This window comes from Plecotus auritus (assembly GCF_963455305.1).
Source record: "Plecotus auritus genome assembly, chromosome: 1".
Lineage (NCBI taxonomy): Eukaryota > Metazoa > Chordata > Mammalia > Chiroptera > Vespertilionidae > Plecotus > Plecotus auritus.
The window spans coordinates 58,308,772-58,320,995 of record NC_137770.1 but is presented as its reverse complement, the minus strand read 5'-3'; the positions used below and the strand labels follow the sequence as shown (position 1 = coordinate 58,320,995).

The 12,224-nt window shown below is 37.2% G+C and overlaps 1 protein-coding gene across 6 annotated transcripts in view; it reads right to left on the bottom strand.

The window, feature by feature from the left end:
• ZNF280D (zinc finger protein 280D) overlaps positions 1-12,224 on the bottom strand; it is a 117,636-nt gene that overhangs the window by 79,426 nt on the left and 25,986 nt on the right. For 4 of the 6 annotated variants that reach the window (XR_013959253.1, XM_080645699.1, XM_080645703.1 and 1 more), the window contains 3 exons: positions 4,388-4,537; positions 351-416; positions 114-253 (listed from right to left, as the gene is read on the bottom strand). Coding sequence is in view for 5 of the 6 variants with exons in the window: in XM_080645699.1 (XP_080501825.1) it covers positions 114-253; positions 351-416; positions 4,388-4,526 (345 nt within the window). In the remaining variant the exon portion in view is untranslated. The remainder of the gene's footprint in view (positions 1-113; positions 254-350; positions 417-4,387; positions 4,538-12,224) is intronic. The other 2 variants (XM_080645700.1, XM_080645701.1) reach the window with 1 other exon arrangement.

Sequence of the window (12,224 nt, the reverse complement as noted above, 5' to 3'; positions counted from 1 at the left end):
GGCTTAGGGACACTCCCCTCCCCCAATGCACAAATTTTGTGCACCGGGCCTCTAGTTTATAAATAATATCCAATGTATGCCTGAGCTGACTGTGTAGTTTCAGAAACACTTACAGGTTTAGACAAAGGCTGAACAATAACAGAATTATCTGAAGATCTAGATTCAGGATGAAAATTTACTGGCGAGGCAGCCACTGGATTTGATGTTGGGTTCGTGTAGTGTTGACTTGTAGGCTTGAATGCAGCAGTAATACCTGTATTTCAAAATTACAAAATATATTGAATATATTTCTATATAATCAATATCAAAATACTTCACTTTAAAATTAAAAGAGGAAAATAATACTGTACCTCGACTGAGTGCGCCATTCTTTATTCCTCTTGAATATGAGCTGGGGTTTACTCTATTCAAAATATCTAAAAAAATTATATTTATTTTAAAATTCGTTTGTTTGAATGAAATATATATTAAGATAATATAAATCATGAACTGAACACAAATAGATTTCTGGAAGAAGTTTATAAGTTATCACTAATTTTAAAATACAGTTAAACATATAAATATTTATTTACTAAAGGAACAAGATTACAAGCTTTAATTGTTACATAGTATTAGAACCTTTTTAAGTATAACTCAAAATCCAAAGGCCAAAAATAAATAATTGTTAAATCTGACTAAATATAAGTCAAACCTTCTACATGGCAAAGAAATATTCCACATTATTAGTAAAACTTTTCTAAAAGTACATTCATATACAACTTATAATTGAAGTATATGTCTTTCTTTGAGTGATGATAGGGCTGTATATACATTCAGGTTCCTATTACTCAAAATCAAAATCTTGCCCAAGCTCCATATGCCACTCACATCCCTAAAAGCCTTGAAGTGACCTTATGAGGGATCTCATTGGATTATCTGCACCATTACTCTTGATTTCTGAAAGGGAAATTATAAGAGGCTACAGACAAAATGAACCTACAGTTTACCTGAGTATGTTATAATTTAAGAAGTTTCAAATCTACCACTAAAACGTAAGTCAATGTGAGCCTAATATGATTTTCAGGATCAGTTTAAAGTTCCTTATTCTTACATGCATATAAACTCTGTAACTCTTAGGTTACTCAATAATCAAACTAAAATTTGGAAGCGTGGGTTTTGCCTAAAATTGTTGGTTAGAAAAAGGTAAAAGCACAAACACTCGAAACATCATTAAAATGTCCTTTTCTTCCATCACAGTAAAAAATAACCAGATCCCATAAAATTACCCTATAAAGTAAAGGGGTCACACAGAAGTAGGCCTATTATCTGATAATGGCAATGTAGTGTTCTATAACTAAGCCCTACATATGTCTTATTGAAGAAACAACTCTGCTCCAATAACAACACCATTTTCATTCTGAAATTCATGATTAAGTATTTACGCAAACCAGTGGTCGGCAAACTCATTAGTCAACAGAGCCAAATATCAACAGTACAACGATTGAAATTTCTTTTGAGAACTGAAAACCGACTTCTGCACATGGGCCACGAAGTTTCAATCGCACTGTACATGCGCGCCCGCTTGTGGTATTTTGCGGAAGAGCCACACTCAAGGGGCCAAAGGGCCGCATGTGGTTCATGAGCTGCAGTTTGCAGACCACTGACCCAAACCAACAAAGAACTATTATTAAAGTACTTTTTAGTGGTTGTATTCTACAAACACAGATTTTACCCTTCTTTCTGCTAATTCTATGTAAACATTCAAACCATATTCCATGTTAACATTTTATGGCCTACACATAACCAACAATACAATCATTTAAATTCTATATCTTAACAGTTTAGAAAAGAAATTCTATTTTTTGACATAATTATTTTAAAACTAATATACACTATTCTAGTTGAACACTGTTAAATCAATACAATCAGTATAAAATCAACTTGGAACTTAACTGTCATGTTTTCGATAAGAGAAGTTCAATAACAATTTTACAATATGGTAATATACCAGTATAAAATATCACAATTACTAGAAACAATAATTAAAAAGAATGTATAATTACTAGAGGCCCGGTGCATGAAATTCGTGCACGGAGGGGGGTTCCCTCAGCCCAGCCTGCACCCTCTCCAATTGGGACCCCTTGGGGGATGTCCAACAGCCTGTGGGATCAGGCTTAAACTAGCAGTCAGACATCCCTCTCGCAACCTGGGACCACTGGCTCCTAACTGCTCACCTGCTGCCTGCCTGATCACTCCTAACTGCCTCTGCCTGCCTGCCTGATCGCTCCTAAATGCCCTCCCTGCCAGCCTGGTTGCCCCCAACTGCCCTCCCCTGCTAGCCTGATCTCGCCCCCAACTGCCCTCCCTGGCTGGCCTGATCTAGCCCCCAACAGCCCTCTCCTGCTGGCCTGATTTCGCCTACAGGCCTGATCTCGCCCCACAACTGCCCTCCTCTGCTGGCTAAATTGGTTTTGATTGGTTGATTTCTATGCCAGTCAGCATCAAAACCTCCACCTCTTAGGCAGCCATTGGCTCCCCACAGCACCCAGATTTGGTTCTGATTGGTCGGTTTCTATGCTAGTCAGCATCAAAAGCTCCATCTCCTAGGCAATCACTGGCTCCCCACAGCACCCAGACTGGGTTTTGATCGGTCAGTTTCTATGCCAGTCAGCGTCTGAAGCTCCGCCTCCTAGGCAGCCAAAGGCTCTCCACAGCACCCACATTTGGTTCTGATTGGTCAGTGTCTATGCCACTCAGCGTCAGAAACTCCGCCTCCTAGGCAGCCACTGGTTCTTCACAGCACCCACATATGGTTCTGACTGGCCAGTTCTTATGCCAGTCAGCATCTCTGGGCCTATCAACGGGGCCTGATCAGAAAGGCGGGACTGATCAGCAGCCCAGGTGGAGGCGTGAAGAGAAATGGAGGCACGGCTGCTAGCCAGACTGGGAGAGAAGGAAAGGGGCAAGTGCTGATCAAAAGCTGCCACAGAGGCAACGGATCAGTCCCTGCTTCTCTCTTCAGGCCTCTCTCTGGCCCTGATTCACAGCCCCTTCAGGTCCGGTTGGTCGAGCCTTGGTCATTACTGGTGGTTACAACCCAGGGTTTTTATATATTAGGATGTTCTACTATCATCAACAAGTATCATTCAATTTATAATCAAAGTGGCACTCCAATTAGAACCTCCATGAGAGATTATTAATTTGCCAGAGGAAGTGGTATTGAGAATTAAATTGTTAAGTTATTATCCCTCTGATAAAACTGAATAAAAGTGCCCTTACAATTTTAGGGGCAACAGAAGAAAGTTATCAGGCTTTCCAAATATTTCAAAGTAACCTCTTTTTTTAAAAAAGGGCAAAGAGCAAGGGATTCTTTTTAAAAAATACCTGTATTGTTATTTATTTTAGAGACAGAGGAAGGGAGAAGGGGATAGGGATAGAAATATGGATGGGCTGCCTCCTGTACACCACTACTGGCGATCCCGCAACCCAGGCATGTACCCTTACCAGGAATCGAACCGGTAACCACTCAATGCATGGGACATCACTCAATCCACTGAGTTACAACAGCAGGGCTAAAGTAGCCTCTTAATCACACTTTTAAGCACTGTCTTGGTAAGAAAATCTAGAATTCATACATTATTTCTCTACACTTCTATATATTTTTGAGCGAATATTTTTAAAGATGTTATTGCTCTTTGCTTTAACATTATAACAAGGTCAAATCCAATTACTCTAACTGAAATCTAGAATCTACAAAGGTATCAAGATGTTCTGTTAAAAAATCATAAAGATTTAAGTTTTAACTGCTATGTCATCCAAATATAGTAGCTGTAGTCAGTGCCCTTCTCTTTCATGAATATAAATGCAAGTTGCTGGAAAATAGATGTGATCAGAAGCACCTATAAGCATACAGGCCAGAGACTGCAATCATTCATTGCCTATACATTTTGTATCTATGAATGAATGACACTGCGATAAGGCAGTTGCTTGGAATTGAGAACCCCTATCTGAGAATAACACAAACTTATTTAGTACAGTCTGATATTTTAAACAAAGTAGTCTAAACCCTTTTTCCCCTCTACTTCTGAGTTTAAGTGGGAAAAAAAAAGAATAAATAGAAAATTTAGCTCCACAAAATTATGGTAACAAAAGACCTCCAATGTCACCAGCTAATCTTAGTCCATTTCTTTTTCTCAGATCTGATATTTTAACCTCTTACCTCCTCCCTCATGTACCCAATCACATCCCCACCCTGTTTCTAAAATTCTTACTTACCTCACACCTAATCTTTCATTCCCAACTCTTTGCAGAGAAGCAAGGACATAAGTACCTCTAAGCCAGTTTGTAAATTTTTTCCATTAGAAACAGTATTTTATAAAACTTGGCTTCACTACAAGTAAATGCTTACTTGAAATTGCTGGTTTTGAACTTGATATCTCTCCAACAAAGATCGGCTCATCATCATCATCATCATCCTCAACCTCTTTTACTTTCTTCTGCCAGGGTTCCAACTCTTCTTCTTCACATTCCATAAAGAGTTCTGCCATTTTTGACTTACCTAATTTTCAAAAGGAAAGCAAACCTTATTTTCAAAAAGAAAAATACATTTTTAATACATAGTATATTTAAGTTCTACTTTAATAATCCTAGTAGCAATTTCTGAACTGATATTTGTAGTTAGTACATGGCAGCAATAGTGAGAAACTCAGAACTCATTCTCCTAGATGTTAGATAACTAGATAGATACATAGGTAGATAGAGATAGAAACAGGTAATGGCTGACTAGTTATTTACAGTGGACCGAAAATTTAGGTACAAAGTGAGTTTTAGTCGTATGCCTGGAATATGAGTATATCTACAAAAATTATTTCACTTAATCATTATCTGAAAAAAGAATATTAACAAAAAGGAGATTAACTAAGAATAAGAGGCAATAGGTGGGGTTCTCTCTCTCAGGAGCATGCATACACCTTTCCCATCCTTTTCTCCTTCCCCCACCAAGTATGTAACCTTTACCTTTCTCTCTCCACTGGCCTTTCTTTTGCCTCTGTAACTTGTTTCCTAAAACCATTACTTCTACAGCTCACTTCTACCTCTATGACTTTCTAAATAAACTTTTGCTTATAATTTGAAAAAATGAGGCAATAAATGGAAAATATATTACAAAAACTGAACCAAACTTAGGAATGCCAGGCATAAATAGAGCCAAGCAGGAATGAGGTGCTAGACAAAAATAGGGAACAAAATGAGGCTTATTCCATGCAGGGCTATTTCTCACCTGAAGATACAGACCAAAGAACATACAGTAAATAATAACAATCCTAGATGTTCTGACTAAACACAGAGTCCCCAGGAAGCATTTTAGTGCCTTGCTCATATATGGATGGACAACCAATAAGCACCATTAATTTCAGGAAAACCTCCTGTTTTCAGACCAAAATCAATAAAACAGATAAAAGAATCCTAAAGAAAAGAGGCAATGCAGACAGCAAGATAAATATTAGAAAAAAATATAATTAGCATATTTAGACGTGTAAGACAAGAAGGAATGTTATAAAAAGTAATATTCAGAAAACAAAATATAGGATTAAGAATATGATAATCAAAAATTTTCAACTCAGTTTTAAAAATACTGAAACCACAAGTGGGTTCTTTTGAAAGCATAAACAAGATTGATCAACCTTTAGCCAGACTCCTCAAAAAACAAAGAGAGGACCCAAATAAGTAAAATGCAAAATGGAAGTGGTGAATTAACTGACATCACAGAAATAAAAAGAATTATAGGAAAATACTATGAGCAACTATATGCCAACAAGCTGGAAAATGTGGATGAAATGGAAATTTCTAAAAAAAATACAATCTTCCCAAACTGAATCAAGAAGAAGCAGAAAACCTGAATAGGCCAATAACAACTGAGGATATAGAAGCAATAATCAAAAAATTCCCAGCAAACAAAAGCCCTTGTCCAAATGGCTTCCCGGGGAAGTTTTACCAAACATTCAAAGAACTAACACCTATCCTCCTCACACTATTCCCAAAAATCCAAGAAGAAGGAACACTTCCAACCTCTTTTTCTGAGGCCAACATTATCCTAATTGCAAAACCAGATAAAGACATTACAAAGAAAGAGAATTAAAGGCCAATATCCCTGATGAACATAGCTACTAAAATCCTCAACAAAATATTAACAAATCAGATCAAGTGATATATTAAAAAGATCACACAACATGACCAAGTGGGATTTATTCCAGGGATGAAACTATGGTACAATATTCGCAAATCAAAAGAATAAATCCTGGAGATCCAAGATGGCGGCCGACAGGAAGGCAGTGAGGGAGATAGTGTGTGAGTGAGTGAGAGAGCGAAAGGAGAGTGCGTAGATGTACAGGGAGTGTGTGTATGTGTGAGTGAGGGATAGTTATATTCCACAGGGCTGTAGGGGACTGGCAGACCAGGCTCTACTACCACCTTATATCTGCTGTCTACAGGAGACCCACCTCAGAACAAAGGACTCACACAAACTGATAGTGAAGGGATGGAAAAAAATTTTTCAGGTGAATGGAAATGAAAAAAAAAGCTAGGGTAGCAATACTTATATCTGAAAAATTAGAACTCAAATTGAAGGCCATAACGAGAGGTAAGGAAGGCCACTTCATAATACTAAAGGGAACAATTCAACAAGAAGATATAACTCTGGTAAACATATATGCACCCAATACAGGAGCACCTATATATATAAAAAAACTTCTGGAAGATATCAAGGAAGAGACTGACAATACACACATAGTAGGAGACTTTAATACCCAGTAACACCACTGGATAGATCCTCTAAACAAAAAATCAGCTAAGAAACATCAATCCTAAATCACTCACTAGATCAGATGGAACTGACATCTTCAGAACCATTCACCCCAAAGCCACATAATATACATTCTTCTCCAGTGCACAAGGGACATTTTCAAAGATAGACCACACACTGGGACACAGGCAAAGTCTCTTCAAATTCAAGAAGATAGAAATCATATCAACCATGCTCTCAGATCACAATGGCATAAAATTACAAATCAACTACAATAAAAACAATGAAAAAAATCAAACACTTGGAGGCTAAATAGCATGCTATCAAACAATGATTGGGTTACCAAAAATAGAAAACATCCTGGCTGGTATCAAACAACAATGAAAACACAACAACCCAAAATCTATGGGACACAGTGAAAGCAGCCTTGAGAGGGAAGTTCATAGCTCTACAGGCCTACCTAAAAAAAAAAAAAAAGAAAGAAAATATGGTAATAAATTATCTAACCTCTAACCATACAACTCAAAAAGTTAGGAAGAGAGAGCAACAAGAAAAGCCCAGAGTGAACAGAAGGAACGAAATAATAAAGATCAGAGTAGAAATAAATGACATAGAGACAAAAAATATATATATATAAAAGATCACAAAACCCAAGAGCTGGTTCTTTGAAAGGATAAACAAGATTGATGAACCTCTAACCAGTCTCACCAGGAAGCAAAAAGGACCCAAATAAACAAAATCAGAAATGAAAGAGTGAAGTAACAACCGATCCTACAGAAATAGAAAGGATTATGAAAAAATACCATGAACAACTCTATTCCAACATAATGGACAACCTAGACGAAATGGACATATTCTTAGAAAAATACAAGCTCCCAAAACACAATCAGGAAGAATCAAAAAACCTGAATAGGCCAAAAACTACCAAAGAAATGTAAGCAGTAATCAAAATTCTTCCAGCAAACAAAAACCCTGGTCCGGACTGCTTTACAGGGGATTTCTACCAAGAATTCAATGAAGAACTAAAACCTATCCTCCTCAGACTATTCAAAAAAATTCAAGAGGAAGGCACACTTCCAAGCTCTTTCTATAAAGCCAACATAACCCTAATTCCAAAACCAGATAGAGACATCACAAAAAAAGAGAACTACGGGCCAATATCCTTGATGAACATAGATGCTAATAAAATCCTCAACAAAATTCTAGCAAATCAGAGCCAGGATTACATTAGAAAGATCATACACCATGACCAAGTGGGATTTATTCTGGGCTGCAAGGATGGTACAATATCTGCAAATCAATAAATGTGATACAGCACATAAACAAACGGAGAGACAAAAATCACATAATCATATCAATCGATGCAAAAAAATCTTTTGACAAAATCCACCACCTTTCTTCATAAAAACTCTCAGCAAAGTGGGAATAGAGGGACCATCCCTCAACATAATAAAAGCCTTATATGACAAATCTACAGCCAACGTTATACTCAATGGGCAAAACTAAAACCATTTTCCCTAAGAATAGGAACAAGACAGGGATGCCCACTTTCACCACTTCTGGCTAGCACTTCTTTTCGATATAGTACTGGAAGTGCTAGCCATAGCGATCAGACAAGAAGAAAGAAAAGGCATCCAAATTGGAAAAGAAGTAGTAAAAATGTCCTTATTCACAGATGACATGATACTGTACATAGAAAACCCCAATTACTCCATCAAAAAACTAATAGACTGCCGAAACTGGTTTGGCTCAGTGGATAGAGCATCGGCCTGCGGACTGAAGGGTCCCAGGTTCGATTCCGGTCAAGGGCATGTACCTTGGTTGCGGGCACATTCCCAGTAGGGAGTGTGCAGGAGGCAGCTGATCGATGTTTCTCTCTCATCGATGTTTCTAGCTTTCTATCCCTCTCCCTTCCTCTCTGTAAAATATCAATAAAATATATTTAAAAAAAAAACAAAAACAAAAACAAAACTAATAGACTTAATAAATGAATTCGGCAATATAGCAGGATACAAAAATAACACTCAGAAATCTATGGCATTTTTACACACCAACAGTGAACTCAGAGAAAGAGAAACTAAAAAATCAATCCCATTTACCACTGCACCAAAAAAATTAAGATACCTAGGAATAAACTTAACTGAGGAGGTAAAAGACCTGTACTTGGAAAACTTTAGGACACTGAAAAAGGAGACAGAGGAAAACATAAACAAATATAAGAACATACAGTGTTCATGGATTGGCAGAATCAACATCACTAAAATATCCATACTGCCCAAAGCAATCTCCAGAGTCAGTGCAATACCCATTAAAATACCAACAGAATATTTCAAAGACCTAGAACAAACTCTGCAAAAATTTATCTGGAATTTAAAAAAAAAAAAAAAGCCCCAAATAGCCACAGCAATCCTGAGAAAGAAGAACAATGTTGGAGAGATCACAATACCAGCTATCAAGCTACCAGGTGTACCGGTTAATAATGAGGATTTTGTAATCAAAGAAAACACAATAATTTCAAGAGAAACATCGTAAGTGCTTTATTCAAAGTAATGTCCATCACTAGCTACACATTTCCCCATCTTTCAGGTAATTTGTGGATACCATCCCAATAGAACTTTTCTTGTTTTGAGGCAAACCATTCAGAGACCCAATTTTCCACTTCTTTGTACGTTTTGAAGTGCTGCTCAGAAAGTGCGTGTGCCATTGATCGGAACAAGTGGTAATCTGAAGGAGCAAGGTCTGGTGAATATAGCGGGTGGGTTAATACTTCCCAGACAAGATCTTTTAATGTGTCTTTAACTGGTTTTGAAGTGTGTGATGGTGCAGTATCATGAAGCAAAATTACTTTGCCGTGTCTTCTGTCACATTCTGGTCCTTTAATGATCAAAGCATGGTTCAAATTGATTATTTGTTGTCGGTAGCGATCAGTATTAACGGTTTCACCTGGTTTTAGAAGCTCATAATACACCACACCTTCCTGATCCCACCAAATGCAGAGCATTGTCTTCTTTCTGAAGCGATTTGGCCTTGCAGTTGATGTTGAGGGTTGATGGTTGACCTGGATCAACCCATGATTTTGTGCATTTAGGATTCTCAAAATAAATCCACTTTTCATCTCCAGTCACAATTCAATGCAAAAAAGACTTTCTTTCGTGTCGTTGAAGCAACATTTTAGTGATGACTCTTCAGTTTTCCATTTGTCTTTCCTTCAGTTGATGTGGCACCCATTTTGCTTCCTTTAAAATCTTTCCTATTGTTTGTAAACAATTGGAAATTGTTTGCTGAGCAAAGTTTAATCTTTCTGCAAGTTGTTTTTGAGTTTGACAAGCATCTTCATCCAATAATGCTTGTAATTGTTGGTCTTCAAACTTTTTGGTTGACCTGGACATTCTTTGTCTTTCACATCAAAATCATCACTTTTAAAGCATTTAAACCAGCCTTCATAAGTATCTTGAGATGGAGCATGTTCACCATAAGCTTCCTAAAGTATATGATAACTTTCAGCAGCACTTTTCTTCAAAATAATGAATTAAAACTTCCCACAAATGCTCTTTTTTTGGCACGAAATTCAACATTTTTAAGCATAAAAATAACTGATACTAATACCTTTAGAAAATTTGACATATGAAGTTTTGAAGCTTGCTGTCAATACAACAAAATAGCATACATATCAAATCGCATATATATCAACATATGAGTCACTCCACCTACTGAAAAAAATCCACATTATTAACTGGTACACCTAGTATATTACCAAGCCACGGTTCTCAAAACTGTCTGGTACTGGCATAAGAACAGACATATAGACCAATAGAACAGAACAGAGAACCCAGAAATTGACCCAAGCCATTATACTCAATTAATATGTGACAAAAGAGGCAAGAGTATACAATGGAGTCAAGACAGTCTCGTCAATAAATGGTGCTGGGAAATTTGGTCAGATACATTCAAAAAAATGAAACTAGATCACCAACTTAAACCATACAAAAAAACAAACTCAAAATGGCTAAAGGACTTAAATGTAAGACGGGAAACCATAAAAATCTTAGAAGACTCCATAGGCAGCAAAATAGCAGACATATGTCGTAGCAATGTCTTTACCGATACTGCTCCTAGGGCAATGGAAACTAAGGAGGAAATAAACAAATAGAACTACATCAAAATAAAAAGATTCTGCACAGCAAAAGAAACCATCAACAAAACAACAAGAAAAGCCCACTGCATAAGAGAACATATTTGCCAATGCTCTCTCAGATAAGGGTTTAATCTCCAAAATTTACAGAGAACTCATACAACTTAACAAAAGGAAGATAAACAATCCAATAAAAATAAAAAATGGGCAAAGGACCTAAATAGACACTTTCCGAAAGAGGACATACAGAAGGCCAAGAGACATATGAAAACATGCTCAAAGTCACTAATCATCCAAGAGATGTAAATCAAAAAGACAATGAGGTACCATCTCACACCTGTCAGAATGGCTGTCATCAACAAATCAACAAATGACAAGTGCTGGAGAGGATGTGGAAAAAAAGGAACCCTCGTGCACTGCTGGTGGGAATGCAGACTGGTGCAGCCACTGTGGAAAACAGTATAGAGTTTCCTCAAAAAATTAAAAATGGAACTCCCATTTGACCCAGTAATCCCACTTCTAGGACTATATCCCAAGAAACCAGAAACACCAATCAAAAAGATATATGCACCCCTATGTTCAAAGCAGCACAATTTACAATAGCTAAGATTTGGAAACAGCCTAAGTGCCCATCAGGTGAATAGATTAGAAAACTGTGGTACATATACACAATGGAATACTACGCCACTGTAAAAAAAAAAAAAAAAAAAAAAAGGAACTTTTACCATTTGCAACAGCATGGATGGAACTGGAGAGCATTATGCTAAGTGAAATAAGTCAGTTTTGGAGAAGATAAATATCACAGGATCTTACTCATATGTAGAATATAATGATCAACATAAACTGATGAACAAAAATAGATCCAAAGACAAATGTCAGGGGAGGGGGGGTAGAGATCAATCAAAGGACTTGTATGCAAGCGTATTAGCATAACCAATGAGCACAGACACTGGGGCAGTGGGGACTTGCCCTCGGGGGTAGGAATGTGGGGGGGGGGGGAGTCAATTGGGAAAAAGGAACCATATGTAATACTTTAAACAATAAAAAAAAGAACTAACCCTACCATCACCTTGATCTTGTAGTCTCCAAAATTATGAGAAAATAAATTTCTATTGTTTAAGCTATCCAGATCATGATACTTTGTTGTGGCAGCCTTAGAAAACTAATACAAAAGACAATGAATGGACTTCCTCATTCTTTTTAACAGAATACTGCCCCTGGTAATACAGTGGTTCTACTCATTCACAGGTAATACATTCCAGGATCCCCAGTGTAAGCCTGAAACCAAGGACAGTAATAAACCATATATATATA